We start from the raw sequence: 16,942 nt of genomic DNA, 5'->3' as shown, positions 1-16,942 counted from the left end.
AGAGCTGCAAGTCTCTGAGTGTGTGTGTGTGTGTGTGTGTGTGTGTGTGTGTGTGTGTGATTTTCTCGACTAAAACTATGACGAAAAATGTTCGTCGACTACCTTTTTTCACTGACGAAAAACTAAGCTACGATGACTAAAAACTAAGACTAGATATATTGACAATTTCGTCAAACAAATAAAAACTAGACTAAAATGTTAGTGAGGGACTAGTGGAGAAGAGATCCAGTAGAACTAAAAGACGAGTCATTTTATGTTTGTTTGCGCTCGGGTGTTGCGCTCTGAAAATGGCAGATCTACAAGCTCACTGTCGCGCTGCGACGCGTTGTGAGCTTGTAGATTGGCTATTTTCAGCATGCGACCAAGTGTAAAATCAGCCATTACAAAACACATTTTAGTCGACTAAATCAACTGTAGATTTAGTCGACTATAATCTTATGATATTTAGTCCATTGGTTCTCAAAGTGGGGTCCGGGGACCCCCAGGGGTACTTGAGGGGGTTCCAGGGGGTCCCCAGCTAGATGATGGACAGGAACCAAATGGACCCTTATGGGTCTGTAACTCTGAGAGTGTACAAATGGAACCAAATGGACCCTAACGGGTCCATTTGGTTCCATTTGTACACTCTCAGAGTTAAATTAACATTGGTTTTACAATGTGAATTGGGGTCCCAGAGGTATAAATGCCATTAAATGGGGGTCCGTAGCCTAATGCATGTAAAACTGGGGGTCCTTGAAATTAAAATGGTTGAGAATCACTGCTATAGAGCCGTAAAAATCTTCTCTTATGGGGGTCCCTGGCTTATCTTTTCAAATGGGGGTCCGCGGGCTAACGGTCCTTGACATGAAAAAGTTTGAGAACCACTGTGTTAGAGGCTGTAGTGCTGGGAAAGGGGCCGTGTTCGCTGTTCGGTGACTCATCACAACAAGTTATCAACGTTGAAAGGATGTCTTCCAGATGCCCTGTTCTGTTCCCACTGGGTTTCTCGCTGTTGTAGTCGAGGATGACTAGTAATACCTCAACACTGCAGGGCGGTTAAAGGCCTACTACATATACCTCATCATATGCAGTGGTGGGAAAAGTACTCAAATCTTCTACTTAAGTGAAAGTATTGATACTGCCATTTATAAATACAATAAGTACAGTGTTCAAAATGTATTTGAGTAAAAGTGCAAAAGTATTGGCATCAAAATATACTTTAAATTACTCAAAGTACTCATTATGATGAGAGCCCCCTTTCACAAGTTTTCTAAAGTATTAGAATTAAAATGTATTAAAATCTTTTGGAAATAGCAGAGTTGTGTGCTTGTAGGGATCTGCTATTTTCAAACAGCCAAAGTTTAAATGAAGTGAAGTGGTCAATGTATGTTTTGTAATAATAATCTAAATCTACAAAGTAACTAGTGACTAAATATTCAAATAATTGTAGTGGAGTAAAAGTACAATATTTGCCTCTGAGACGTAGAAGTAAAAGTATTGAAAATTCGTAAATACTCCAGTAAAGTAAAAAAAATACTTAGTTACTTTCCGTATAAATGAAGCCCCATTGCCAACAGTTTCTCTCTCTCTCTCTCTCTCTCTCGTATCCTCAGCTGCCCCCACACCAAAGGAAATTCCTGACGTCCTGATTGGCTGTTGTTCTACCACCTCCAGGCCAAACCGCTGGCTTCCATCTGTAACATGTGTAGGCAAGTATGTAGGCCAGTGGTTCTCAACCTGTGGGTCGGTACCCCCCAGGAGGCTACCCACATGATTCTTTTTTTGGGGGGGGGGTCCTCAGATGACGGCAAAGTGCTTTTAAGACCTTTTTAACACCAAAAATAAGGAAGAAAAGAAAAAGACCATTACCGCATCAAAAGTCAACAACAAACTATACATTAAAAACTGTTCAAACAGCCAAATTACCAAATAATATACGAAAGAGGCAAACATTTTGAAAATAGCCGATCTACAAGCTCACAACGCCTCGCGTCGCGAGGCGTTGTGAGCTTGTAGATCTGCTATTTTCACAATCTCAATGTAAAAACTAGACTAGTCAATCTATGTAATGCCTCAACTCCTACATTCCAATTGCTTGTCAGGGTGGGGGGGGGGGGGGCGTCCTCAGTTCAAATATGATTGTTTTGGGGGTTGAGGCACCAAGGTGTCTGTTAGAATGGGTTGAAGAGTGCAGCATGCTATGTAATAAAACATAAAGCGGTTTTATGAAATTGCACATCACAATGACAAAGCCTAATAGGTTCACATAAGCAAGCATATATAGTCACCGAAGCACACACTCTCACACGCTTTTTTATATTCAGAATATAATTTAAATGAGCAGATTGTATTGGAGGCATAATCTGACATTTCGATTTGGTTTACCGCTTGTTTTCAAACTGACCAATAGGCTTAGGCTAGTGGGAATAGTTTATTACTATAGCAACGTATACGCCCTTTACAGATGTGTCACAGCTCACAACAACAGGCAGATGTAACCTGACACTTTCTTTCACTTCAGAGCAGTCTGACGTTGCACAGATGTTTTGAAGAGAAATGAGAATGTGACCACTCCTCCTTCATCAAGTCACACACACACTCTCAGGACTGATGAAGGTGAAGATTGTCTTCTTTGTCTGCGTCTCCTCTGCTCTGCAAGGATCAGCTTGACTTGATCTGGATGTGAATTCAACAGGTAAGGATCTTAAAAGGAAAGGTTTTGTGAGATGTTTATGTGCCATTTGATGAACAGGTTAAATAGCGTGCATTTCATGTTTAAATGTATGATAAAGTAGGCCAATTTGCGACAGGATTTAATTATGTACAGTATAGTATGTTATTCTTGCGGTTGTGCACATTCATTCAATTCATTGTGAGATCATTTCTAACATTGACTTTATAGGTAAAAATGTACAGCAATGGTCAGAAACGTATTTTTTCTTTTTTTGCTTTATGATCAGTGATTGCCAAATAGAACACATAAATACATTGTTTTAAAAATGTATTTTTGCATGTACATCCATTCCTACAAACAGGTCGGTGCAGGACAGACAGAGATTATTATTTTTTTTTTAATCACACTTTGTTCAACATATTATTGATGATCAGTGGTGGAAAAAGTACTCAAATGTTTTACTTAAGCAAAAGTATCAATACTGCAATGTGGAAGTACTCTGTTACAAGTACAAGTCCAGAATTACAAATCTACTCGAGTAAAAGTACAAAAGTATTGGTATCAAAATGTACTTAAAGTACCAAAAGTAAAAGTACTAAAATGTTTGAGAATAGCAGATCTACAAGCTCACAACGCGTCGCATCTTGTGAGCTTGTAGATCGGCAAATAGCCTAGGTATAAAATAGGGCTAAAGTGGTTAATGTATGTTTCATGATATCATAATTTATATCTGAAAAGTAACTAGTAACTAGTTTTCAAATAATTGTAAGTAGTAGGAGTAAAAGTAAAAGTGCAACATTTGCCTCTGAGATGTAGTGGATTGGAAGTAAAAGTATAGAGAATTGGAAAGTACCTCAAAATTTTACTTAAGTACAGAGTAAATGTACTTAGTTACTTTACACCACTGATGGTGATCCATGTTTCAGTCAGATGGATGTTCATCTGATGATACCAGGGTTGTACAGGTCAGACCAGTTAGAATAAGGACAATGGGACAGAACAAAAAAAACTGGGTGTTTAACAATAGATTAACAATCTGCATTCCATCCATGAGTCATGCATAAAGTCTCTGTCTCTGACAGCTTGGATGAATATGATAGATTCCCCTTTATGCCCCATTAAGTGAGCAAAACACCCTCACCGCCCCCAGGAATGAAAAACCTCCCTATACTTGAAACCATAGCATCTATTACGGGACAAACGTTCATTGAAGATAGCAATTTTTTGCCAAAGATATTTGGTGTAGAGGGGAAAAAGGAGGGGACCTTGTACAGACCCCTGGGAGACTCATGGTCAAACAAAGTAGTGTTTAGTTGTTGTAGTACATAAAAACCTCTCTAGCTCTGTTCTGTCTGGTACCTGTATCTTTCTCATTAAATGTGGATATTGTTCACCATCTATTGGACTGATTGTGAAACTGCACCACCTACTCTCTGACTTCCCTGCATTCTGTAGAGTTTTAAACCATTCAATCCGGGAAAGCATCTGTGTCATATTAGATTTTAGATAAAAATAGCAGATCTACAAGTTCATATCGCTATGAGCTTGTAGATCTGCTATTTTTTTTGTAAAATCTTGAAAATGTGTGCAAATCCTTGAGTATATATATATTTTTAAGCGAAGATTTGTAACTTAAATCTTTGCTTAATCATTTTGGGGGTCCTTGACATGAAAAAGTTTGAGCACCACTGATATTATAGCAACATCAGAAACCTGTTAGGATTTAGAAGACATTTGTAGACACGTTCCCCGATTGAATGGGTTCCACAGATTCATTTTGGACTGGGCACAGCTATAGTAGGTTTGACTCCATTGTATTTAATCCACTGTTAAAACAAACTGGATGTAGAAAATAGAACACTATATCTTCCCAGTGTAGAGTTCCACTCCCTTTTCAACACTATAGAATTTATATTGTCCAACCTAAACCTCTTAATGTACATGAATGAGTCCAACTATAACAGGATGTTGGATGTGTTTGTGTTAAAGGTGTCTGCTCTGCTATGGAGAGAGAGGAGGGGGGCCCTGCCTCTGAAACCACTCTGTCTGGAGAACATGAAAGCCATGCCAAAGCAGAGAGGTAAGATGAACATCCAGAAATTAACAATAATTTAACTCTTGAGAGCATAAAATGAAACCAAATCCATTTGGACGCTCTCAAGAGTTAAAGATCTATAAGGGTCCATTTGGTTACCAACTCTCCATCATTTAGCTGGGGACCACCTGGAACCCCTTCAAGGACCACTGGTTGAGAACCACTGCTCTACAATGACATCAGGTGTCAGAAATGGTAGATAACTGCCTGCAACTGACTACATGGACAGTAGGCTATACTGTATTCTTTCTTCAGCCTATGAAATCAGGCTAGGCCCTCATAATGTTGAATCACAAACACGTACAAAATAACAAGAAAGCCAGTCAGAGTGAACAACTGACCACAACATGTAATATCGTTGCTGTTCGGCAGAAACCTCTTATCTCCATATTTTAACTTTCTATGTTTTTTTCCCCGTAAATTAATGCCCAACTTTGTCATACTACAGTGTCACACAAAAGTACCAAAAATAGCCGATCTACAAGCTCAAAACGCGTCGCGTCGCCACACGTTTTCAGCTTGTAGATTGGCTATTTTTTTATTTACATCCTGAAAAGTAACTTTTGGACATACGTTTTGGACATTCAGTATACTGAGTTTTCCACCCAACAGCAACAATATACAGCATAGCCTACTGTCCATGTAGTTACTTGCAGGCAGTTAACTACCATTCCTGGCACCTGATGTCATTGTATAGAGCAGTGGTTCTCAACCAGTGGTACAGGGACCACCAGTGGTCCTTGAAGGGGTTACAGGTGGTCCTCAGCTAAATGATTGAGAGTTGGTAACCAAATGGACCCTTATAGATCTTTAACTCTTGAGAGTGTAAAATGAAACCAAATGGACCCTCACGGGTCCATTTGGTTTCATTTTACGCTCTCAAGCATTAAATTATTGTTAAACTTCTGCATTACTTAATTTACAAGAAGTCTACACAATTAGAGAATGTAGAAGAATTGTTATTTTCATCAACGTTTGCCTGTTATCTCTCCTATGGTACTAGCATCAATACAGCATGGAATTGTGGACAAAATCTCATCCAACAAAAGCAAAATATTTTTGGGTCTGAGAGTCTAAATCTCATCAAACGGTGGTTCCGTGGCTCAAATATCTAATAAATAATGGACCTTGATATGAAAAAGGTTGAAAACCACTGCTCTAGAAGTTGAAACAAAGCAGACATCAGGAACAGATCATATCTTACATCAACCAAAACAGTGCATAAATAAACTCTGTCCAATGTAGCAAAAGACAACAATTAACAGCACATAAATACAAATAAGTTACTGTGTATACATCAAACTGTATAGGCATCATAACTACAGAGAAGCTACATTGCCATCACATACTAATGTTTTAGTAATATATTACTTTTGATAGACACAGCTACTTCAAGAGTCAAGAAGGTTTTATTTGTCACTAAAGTAGACTACAGGCAGTGTAATGTTGTTGGGGCTTGTTCTGCAAATTGTGCTGCCTGCAATCCAACATAATAATATATTAAAGCAAAAAAAGAATGTAATATAATAATGAAGAATATACATTAGGTTTAGGGACTTTTCACGATAACTTTTAGCAGCATTTTCCATACATGTACAGGTAATTGCAGATACATACAGTATCTAATCAAAGCAGCAATGTTCGATCAGACGTGCAAAGAGTCAAGCATAGACATAGAATAAGCAGCAGAATTCCATCAATGTGCAGGACGTCAATCATACGTAATAGGTATTTCTACCTTGCAGTATCGGTACTTTTACTTAAGTAAAAAATGAGAGCACTACTTTTTCCACGACTGGTCAGATGTTTTCATTGTTATTTCACTTCTGGCACATGCTCTGGAATTCCCCGTCGTCTCACTAATCTGCTCTGTCTCCTCCCAAAACTAAAGCCCCGCCGTGACGCCTGGCAGGGTGGGCGAAAGGATCGGCAGTCTCATCAAACAGCTCAACCTCACCTCAACCGAGAAAAGGACAGAGGAAACAGCACCCCCCACCCCCCGTGCAAGGACCTCCCGCCCCTCAAGTCGGTGAGTCAGTCGATTAAACATGTCTTGCTTCCAGCGGATAACAAAGTACTCAACCCCAGTCACTTCAAAGTATAGATACTCCAATTTACAATTTAGGCATTTAGCAGACCCATTAAGACTGGGAACCCATCTGTGTCATTTTAAGATGTCTTTGGGCTATTCAAAAACAGCAGATCTACAAGCTCATAGCACAGCACCGAGCGCGCTATGAGCTGCCGCACTATGAGCGATAGATCTGCTATTTTTTTTAAATCGTGAAAATGTGTGCAAATCTTTATATATTTTTTTAAGCAAAATGTTAACTGAAATTGAACCACTGATACAGACACACACGTTTTTTTTTTCTTTCTTTTTCTAAAAACCCTGAGCTACAGAATAGAGGGAGCCTTGCATGGGCCCTTATAGCCACCCAATTCCACCTTTCTTCTTCAACATTGTTTTGTCTACCAATCCGAAATATTGTAACCATATTAAACCGTACATATCCTGGTCATGGCTTTTTTCACGTGAGCTTGGTCAGAGATGACAGTGGTTCTCAACCTTTTCAGGCCGCGAACCCCCCAAAACATCATATTTATATTGAAGTGGGGAGCCGTTGTGAGCTTTTAGATCTGCTATTTTCAAAAAATCCGCCTCTATCTCAGGTAATATTTCACAATTTGGCCATTCTTTGAATATGTTTTATAGTATAGTTGGTTGATTACATTTGACGTAGTAATAGTCTATGATAGTTTTTGGAGTATTAAAAATGTCTTAAAAGTCCTTAAATTGTTAATCTAGAGATTTACAGTAAGCAAGGAAAACACGAGGTAATACATCAAATGCATAGAAATAGTAATCTAGGATCATAGGTAAACCAAGAACCTATCATCAGTCTAAACAGTAAAATATCCAATAAATCAATTTCTATGTACCGAGGTCACTCGATGCAGTCAGTGCAGGAATTCACACAATGAGTTGTAGTCTTTAAGGTGCTTGTGTTCCATTCGATATCCTTCTCCTATCATAGCAGCTAATCCTATCACGAATATTGCTGTGGTGTGCGCACATTGTTGTACTTCGCCCAGCAGGTATGGGAGTTTTTTTTGTCATTAGTCATGTTTTCAAACTCTCCTTGACTGTGGGAAGTATGTGTCTCTGATGTCTTGGTACAGTGGGCAGGCGGCAGTGGTGTAAAGTAACTAAGTATATTTACTCAAGTACTGTACTTAAGTACAATGTTGAGGTACGTTTACTTTACTGGAGTATTTCCAATTGTCTATACTTTTACTTCTACTCCACTACATCTCAGAGGCAAATATTGTACTTTTACTCCGCTACAATTATTTGAAAACTTGTTGTTACTTTGCAGATATAAATTATTACATTATAAAACATACATTAACCACTTTAGCCTTATTTCATACATAGGCTATTTGAAAATAGCCGATCTACAAGCTTGCGTCGCGATGCGACACGCTGTGAGCTTGTCGATCTGCTATTTTCAAACATTTTAGTACTTTTACTTTTGGTACTTTAAGTACATTTTGATACCAATGCTTTTGTACTTTTACTCAAGTAAATATTGTTTTCCGGACTTTTAACGCAGTACTTCTACTTTGCAGTGTTGATCCTTTTACTTAAGTAAAGCATTTGAGTACTCTTTTTAGCTCAGTTTCCACTTCATTGTGTCCACAGTGGGTATATAGTCTGTCTTGAGTCTTCTCTAGGGAGCCAGGTCTGCCTATGACGTCTGTACCTAGTCAAGACTTTTCTTTGTTTTGGGACGGTCACAGTGCTCAGGTATTCTGCCAGGGTGTATTCTTTTTAGGTTTAGGGCCAAATAGCATTCTAGTTTGCTCTGCTTTTGGGTTGCTTCTTTCCAATGTGTCAGATAGCTCTCCTTTTGCTGTTTTTCGTCCAGTGGGTTTTCTATCTGGTGGCTGGAGTCCCAGGACCAGTCCTGGGCTGAGGGGGCATGTCTACAGAGAGTTTCTCTATGTGTTATGGAGTGCATCTCTTTCTACCAGGGTTCATCAGCAGAGGCCAGAGTCTCCTGTAACCAGCTGTGACTCCATGAACAGTGACCAGTCCATGGATCCAACTCATGACGTCAAAGATGATGAACACCACTCTACTGATCGGAGGTAAGCATATCGAAACGGACAGAAAAACACAGATTATATATGTGTCTCTCAGACTCTATTGAGCAGAGGCCACTCTGTTGATTTAGTTTTCTGATTGTGTGTGTGTGTGTGTGTGTGTGTGTGTGTGTGTGTGTGTGTGTGTGTGTGTGTGTGTGTGTGTGTGTGTGTGTGTGTGTGTGTGTGTGTGTGTGTGTGTGTGTGCGTGTGCGTACGTGTGCGTTCCCTCTACAGAGACTGTTGTTCTTTCAAATATTATAAAGAACAACAGTCTTCTGAAAAGAAGTGAAGCTCATTTTTTTAATTATTACATAATCATTAACTAAGCATTAACTAAAGATTGTCATCTGTGTGCAGTGTGCATGACCATATCGTCTCAGTTGGTGGAAACCTCATATATCCAAAACTGTGACTTTTCAGGATTCAAATACAAAAACAGCAAAAGTAGCAGATCCACAAGCTCAAAAAGCGGCGCGAAGCGACGCGTTTTGAGCTTGTGGATCTGCTACTTTTGATACATTTGTGTGACACTGTAGTATGATCAGATAGCCGGGCATTCATTTACGAAAAAACACAAAGTGTGGAGATAAGAGGTGTCTGCCCGACAGCAACGATAAACAGTGTGCGGGGTCGCACTGCGACTGCGTCATAGGTTCCATTGTCAGTGTGTCTCTACCTCTGTGCAGTTTGTGTGTGCAAATTGTCGTATCTGATGACACACATACAACATGCACACAGACACACACACATACACACAAGGCCCCTCACCAGTGGTGGAAAGTAACTAAGTACTGTACATTTACTTAAGTGCTGTACTTAAGTACAATTTTGAGGTATTTGTACTTTACTTGAGTATTTCCAATTTCCAATACTTTAACTTCTACTCCACTACATCTCAGAGGCAAATATTGTACTTTTACTCCACTACATATACTTGAAAACTTTAGTTACTAGTTACTTTTCAGATATAAACTATGATATAATGAAACACACATTAACCACTTAGCCCTATTTTATACATAGGCTATTTGAAAATAGCCGATCTACAAGCTCACAACGCGTCGCATCGCGACGCGTTGTGAGCTTGTAGATCTGCTATTTTCAAATATTTAGTACTTTTACTTTTGGTACTTTAAGTAAATTTTGATACCAATACTTTTGTACTTTTACTCAAGTATATTTTTAATTCTGGAGTTTTACTTGTAACGGAGTATTTCTATATTGCAGTATTGGTACTTTTACTTATGTAAAGAATTTGAGTACTTTTTCCACCACTGCCCCTCACACACAGACACACACACTCCTCCACACACACACACACACACACACACACACACACACACACACACACACACACACACACACACACACACACACACACACACACACACACACACACACACACACACAGACACACACACACACACACACACACACCCACACACACATATACATTCCTTGACAGATTGATGCCCTAAACATACACACACCCACACGCACGTATCACGCACCCACATACAAACACAGTGATCTTACACATACACATTCCATCCTAAAACAGACAAATGACACTTGACCTTACATGGTTTGCGTTACATACCTGCACGACACATGTACGCGCGCACAGGCTCATTCCAACACCTTATAGGAGCAAATACTGCTATCTCCATCCATGCACGTTTGTCTAATACACACACACTCACTCACACATGAATGCGCATCTCCATCACGCAAGGACATCTTACCCCACACACATGTGGACAGTGAGAGCACATACATACATATACATGGACAACCAACATATAAGTACCTCAGACATGACAATAGCCCCAGCCCTTACCCCGAGAACCTTCCTACGATGTACTAGAGAAACAGCCCGTTAGACAGACCATGTAAACCTTTTTTAATAAACCCTATTTGCCTCTCCAAGGCCAGACTCAATATACCACAAAATACACAACAATAATTCACCACAGCAATGTTGGTGTAACTAAGAGATCTGCTGGAAAATATGGCTTCAGTCGAAGGGAGGAGAGAATTTGGAATAGTGTTGATCCCATGCAAGTGCTGGATAGACAGCTCGCGCCCGATTGGCTATACCAGTGATTCTCAAACTTTTCATGTCAAGGACCCCCTAATTGACACTTATTACCCCGCAGACCCCCATTTGAAAAGATAAGCCAGGGACCCCAATAAGAGAAGGTTTTTACGGCTCTCTAGCAGTGATTCTCAACCATTTTAATTTCAAGGAACCCCAGTTTGACATGCATTAGGGCTACGGACCCCCATTTCATGGCATTTATACCTCTGGGATTCCAATTCACATTGTAAAACCAATGTTAATTTAACTCTGAGAGTGTACAAATGGAACCAAATGGACCCGTTAGGGTCCATTTGGTTCCATTTGTACACTCTCAGAGTTACTAATACAGACCCATAAGGGTCCATTTGGTTCCTGTCCATCATTTAGCTGGGGACCCCCTGGAACCCCCTCAAGTACCCCTGGGGGTCCCCGGACCCCACTTTGAGAACCAATGGGCTATACCCACTCCATACTGTTGTAGACACGTATCACATAGCCTGGAGGGACGGTGGGTCTGAGATTACAGATTCCCAAATATAACATACCGTTGTTGTCGGGCAGAAACCTCTTATCTCCATATGTTTTGTGTTTACTTTTTTTTTTAAAGGAATGCCCTACCTGATCATACTACAGTGTCACACAAACTTATCAAAAGTAGCATATCTGCAAGCTCGTAACGCGGCACGAAGCGACGCGTTTTGAGCTTGTAGATCTGCTACTTTTGCTATTTTTGAATTTAATGGACAACTTTGTTTTTTTACAACCAAGGTTTACATTTTAGCTTGTAATTAAAGTAAATTAAAGATGAGTGTTATCTTTTTTCCATTTACTGCTTTCTATAGTTTTAGCAATTTTCGACATATTTTTTACAGTGGGCGGGGGCATTCTGTCCGGTGGCTAAATATGTCTTTTTTACACAATAAAAAAGGTCCTGTGGTCTTTGATGGCCAGATGTGAGTTATTGGGGGCTAGAAGAGCTACTGTAAATAATAATAAAGAAATCGCCGGGTTAATGTGTAAAAAAATACATATTTAGCCACCGGACAGAATGCCCCCGCCCACTGTAAAAGATTTAGCGAAAATTGCTAAAACTATAGAAAGCAGTAAATTGAAAAACTTAACACTCATCTTTTATTTACTTTAATTACAATCTAAAACATAAACCTTGTTTGTAAAAAAACAAAGTTGTCCTTTAAATCCCGAACAGAGTAACAGAGTAAATTGTAACTATTTGAAAATGTTTTTAAAAATAGTTTTAAAAAAGTAGCGTGACGGTCCAGGCACCCTAGGCTGCAATGCCAGCCTGACAGCGTATCGCGGGTTCGACTCCCGTTCCCGACGACCTTTGCTGCGTGTCACTCTCCATCTCTCTCTCCCCATTTCCTGTCAGCCTACTTTCCCTATCCCTCTCCAAAAAATAAAGGCATAAAAAGACCCAATCACTTAGAAAATTGGCACCGGGTGAAAAAAAAAAGGGTTCCAAAATCGTGGGATAAAAAATGTAGTAAAAAAAAAAGAAAGTGTTGCAAATTTTTCATCTTGGATGTCATCCTGTCAGGGTCCATCAGGAGAAACCGGAATCGCCGGTAGCCAGTGTCTCCACGAAGACTGACGAGGCCAATTGTGAGAAACCAGAGTCCCCTGAAGACAATGTCTTCATGGAGAGTGACCAGTCCATGTGTGATCCTGCTGGGCTCGAACATGAGCCCCAGGCTACTGAGGAAAGGTCAGAATTTGAAAGAGAAAAGAGCTAAACTAACAGGAAACTATTGAAAATGAGCCGCAACTTAATTAAAGGACGATTTCACCCATTTTCAACCTATCTTCATATAATTGGTCCTCACTAATACTCATGATAAAATAGTACTTTTTTTCCCTACTTGGTCTGTGTCTCATAGGAGGGCTGTGGACAGTCCAGAATCCCGTCTACCAGTGACATCATCGTTAAGCAGGATTTTTTTTCCAACAAGATTTCGATTTTTTTATTTTGATTTTTAGTAACGCGAGAACAATGGCTTCTATTATTGCATTGTAACTTTCCAGGAATAGAAAGCCTGCAGTTTCTATTAGCTTGGATTCCCCATCGATGATGTCACTGGTAGACGGGATTCTGAACTGTCCACAGCCCTCCTCTGAGTACAAAAAAATGGTACCATTTTATCATGAGCATTAGTGAGGACCATTTATATGAAGATAGGTTGAAAATGGGTGAAGTCGTCCTTTAAGCACGCGTGTGTGTGTGTGTGCCTACATGCGTGCATGCGCTATAAGTGGGTGCGACAACCTACGACAACGAATGTGACGCGTTGTATATCTGCTATTTACCCCAGGCAACACCAGTGTGCAGCTAAGTAAATCAGGCTTTAGGCGTTTCCCATTTCGCATCATCACAAATAGTTCGTTGCTAGGATGAGGTTCATAAATCTTCTCCTTTACATGTTCGTAAAACTTGTTTGTTTAGTCTGTCATTATCACCTTGCACTTGTTGACATATTACATGCTTAGTCAGATGTTTTAATTGTTATTTCACTTTTGGCACATGCTCTTGAATTTCCCCGTCGTCTCACTAATCTATCCCCTCCCCAGTGGTGTAAAGTAACTTCAAGTACATTTACTCAAGTACTGTACTTGAGTACAATTTTGAGGTACTTTTTCTTTACTGGAGTATTTCCAATTGTCTGTACTTTTACTTCTACTCCACTACATCTCCGAGGCAAATATTGTACTTTTACTCCACTACAGTCATTTGAAAAGCTTTAGTGACTAGTTACGTTGCAGATATAAATGATTATATTATAAAACATACATTAACCACTTTAGCCCTATTTTATACCTATGCTATTTGAACATAGCCGATGCGACGCGTTGTGAGCTTGTAGATCTGTTATTTTCAAACATTTTAGTACTTTTACTACTTCATGTACATTTTGATACCAATACTTTTGTAATTTTTGTATTTTACCCAACTACATTTTGAATTCCAGACTTTTTACTTGTAACAGAGTATTTCTACATTGCTGCTATTGATACTTTTACTTAAGTAAAACCTTTGAGAACTTTTTCCCACCACTGCCCCTCCCAAAACAAAAGCTGCGTGCGAGTGGGTGCACGGATCGGCAGTCTCATCAAACAGCTCAGCTTCACCTCAACCGAGAAGAGGCCAGAGGAAACGGCACTCGGTGACTCGTTCCCCAGCCCCCGTGAAAAGGCCTCTCGCCCTTCAAGTTGGTGAGTCAGTCGATTAAATCTGCACTTCGTAGCTTTCCTCTTCTTCTACCCCTGGATTTGAACCTTGGTTTTCCTGCGCAAGTGCTGACATATTTTTTTTTACCATTGAGCTAATAGAGCCTGCCTGCTTGCTCAGGGGATAAATTCAATCTTTGTGTCAGATCCTGTGTCTAGGTGATACATGACCTTTGACACGATCTAACTGTCTCAATAGAAGAGCAGGAAGACTAAATGACTCTGCTGCTAGACTGCTTCAGTGGTGGAAAAAGTACTCACATTCTTTACTTAAGTAAAAGTACCAATACTGCAATATAAAAATACTCTGATACAAGTAAAAGTCCAGAATTCAAAATTTACTTTCAAATAGCCTATGTATAAAATAGGGCTAAAGTGGTTAATGTAGGTTTCATTATATCATAGTTTACATCTGAAAAGTAACTAGTAACTAAAGTTTTCAAATAAATGTAGTGGAGTAAAAGTACAATATTTGCCTCTGAGATGTAGTGGAGTAGAAGTAAAAGTATTGAAAATTGGAAATACTCAAGTAAAGTACAAATACCTCAAAATTGTACTTAAGTACAGTACTCAAGTAAATTTACTTAGTTACTTTACACCACTGGACTGCTTACTAGTACGAAAATGCCCCTCAAATGCACTTCATTGGCTGCCTGTGAGCTCCAGGAGTGATTTAAAATGTGTAATTATTACTTGTAAAACCCTGCATGGACTGGCCCCTACTTATATCCCTGATATGCTGTCCCCTTCCTAAGTCTGAGCGCATCCTTAGATCCTCAAATAAGGCTCTTCTTGAGGTCCCTAATGCTCACCTAGTAACCCGGGGTGATCGGGCCTTCGCCGCCCGGGCACCTAGGTTGTGGAATGCACTGCCGGTGCAGCTGGTTAGTACCAAAAAATACAGTAAATAAAGTATTAAAAATTACAAAATACAAAGTATTACAATACAAATTACAAAATATGAATAATTGTGAAAATAGTGTTCACGATGTGACGCGTTGTGATCTTGTAGATTGGCTATTTTCACTATGTTTGAAATAGGCTTAAGTGGTTAAATGTACTTTTTCCCCTCCCTAGAAATGTAGTGGAGTCAAAAGTACAATATTTGTCTTTGAAATGCAGTGGAGTGAAAGTCATAAAATTATCCAAAAATACAAATACTCAGTAAAGTACAGATTATTGCATTGTTTGCTCTTAGTTTTTTTGTTTCTACCTGTACAGCACTTTGGTTGACCTGGTCATTTTAAATGTGCTAGATAAATAAAATTTGATTTGATTTAATATAAAAATCAGTTGAACCGCTTTAACCATAGGCTATTATATACACTAGCTATTTGAAAATAGCCAATGTACAAACTCTCAAATCAGCTTGTAGTTCTGCTGTTTTGGGAATATTTTAGAACCACTTTAACAACATAATATATCTCGTACATATCTCGTATGGGGTCCCTGGCACAAAATATTGTCAGATGGGGGTCCCGCCGGCCAAAAACATATTCATTTGTGGGTCCTTGACTTGAAAACGGTTTGAGAACAACTGCTCTACTAGCATGGAGCAACTGTAGAAGAACCTTTGAGGAAAAGACTTCAGACATAAATATATGACAGACAGACAGTCTTGTAAAATTATGACTTGTAGATGTAGTCATAATTTCATCGTTTATTACAGAGCGGTGCAAAAGCAAGTCCATGGACCGTTGGCATGTTAGCTATAGCAGTGGTTCTCAAACCTTTTCATGTCAAGGACATGACAAATATTTTAATACTTTTTGTGTATTTTTTTGTAATTATCAAATGAATGTCCTCCTTGATCATATACTAACTACAGCGTCACACAAAAGTATCAAAAGTAGAACATCTGTAAGCTCGAAACGCGGCGCGAAGCGACGCGTTTCGAGCTTGTAGATCTGCTACTTTTGCTATTTTTGAATTTCAGTCCTGAAAAGTAACAGTTTTTGGACAGTTTTCCACCCAACAGAGACGATATAGTAGTTGTTGTTGGCGGATTGCTATAGGCAGATTATAATGCATTATGCATAAGGCAGTATGTTTATAATGCATTATAGAACACGGGCTTCATAGAAAGTGTTACTTCATTTTTCATCTTGGATGTCATCCTGTCACCCTGTACCCAGTGTCTCCACGGAGAGAGACCAGTCCATGAGTGAGAAACCAGAGTTGCCCGTACCCAGTGTCTCCATGGAGAGTGACGAGGCCGATTGTGAGAAACCAGAGTCTTCTGAAGACTACGTCTTCATGGAGAGTGACCAGTCCATGTGTGATCCTGCTGGGATCGAAAATGAACCCCAGGCTACTGCTGAGGACAGGTCAGAATTTGAAAGAGGAAAGAGCTAAACTGACCAGAAACTATTAGAATGGGAAACTATTGAAAATGAGCCACAACTTAACCCATTCAATCCGGGAACGCATCTATGTCATTTTAAGATTTATTTGGCTAGATTATTATTATTTATATACAAGCTCACACCGCGGCACCGAGTGCTGCGCTATTAGCTTGTAGATCTGCCATTTTTGAAAAAAGGATTGTGAAAATGTGTGCAAATGTTTGAATATATATCTTTTTTACTCAAATCTTTGCTTCTGCTTCTTCCCTGGAACTAAATGTTTTGAGATGGGGGGGGGGGGTTCCGTGGACAAATACATATAATTTTGGGTGGTCCTTCACATGAAAAAGTTTGAGAACCACTGATATTAT

The 16,942-nt window shown here is 39.4% G+C and overlaps 1 protein-coding gene across 2 annotated transcripts in view; it reads left to right on the top strand.

Annotated features, from left to right (window-relative positions):
• The first annotated feature begins 2,536 nt into the window (after window positions 1–2,536).
• LOC311040412 (uncharacterized protein) overlaps window positions 2,537–16,942 on the top strand; it is a 30,354-nt gene continuing 15,948 nt past the window's right edge. The window contains exons 1-7 of one of the 2 annotated variants that reach the window (XM_084050684.1): window positions 2,537–2,674; window positions 4,643–4,733; window positions 6,640–6,777; window positions 8,787–8,903; window positions 12,542–12,709; window positions 14,074–14,211; window positions 16,362–16,553. In XM_084050684.1, the coding sequence (XP_083906810.1) occupies window positions 4,657–4,733; window positions 6,640–6,777; window positions 8,787–8,903; window positions 12,542–12,709; window positions 14,074–14,211; window positions 16,362–16,553 (830 nt within the window). In that variant the 5' untranslated portion in view covers window positions 2,537–2,674; window positions 4,643–4,656. The remainder of the gene's footprint in view (window positions 2,675–4,642; window positions 4,734–6,639; window positions 6,778–8,786; window positions 8,904–12,541; window positions 12,710–14,073; window positions 14,212–16,361; window positions 16,554–16,942) is intronic. The other variant, XM_084050685.1, reaches the window with a different exon arrangement.

The sequence above is a fragment of the Gymnoscopelus microlampas genome, assembly GCF_963454915.1.
Source record: "Gymnoscopelus microlampas genome assembly, chromosome: 24".
Taxonomy (NCBI): Eukaryota; Metazoa; Chordata; class Actinopteri; order Myctophiformes; family Myctophidae; genus Gymnoscopelus; species Gymnoscopelus microlampas.
This window is presented reverse-complemented; position numbering and strand designations above follow the sequence as displayed.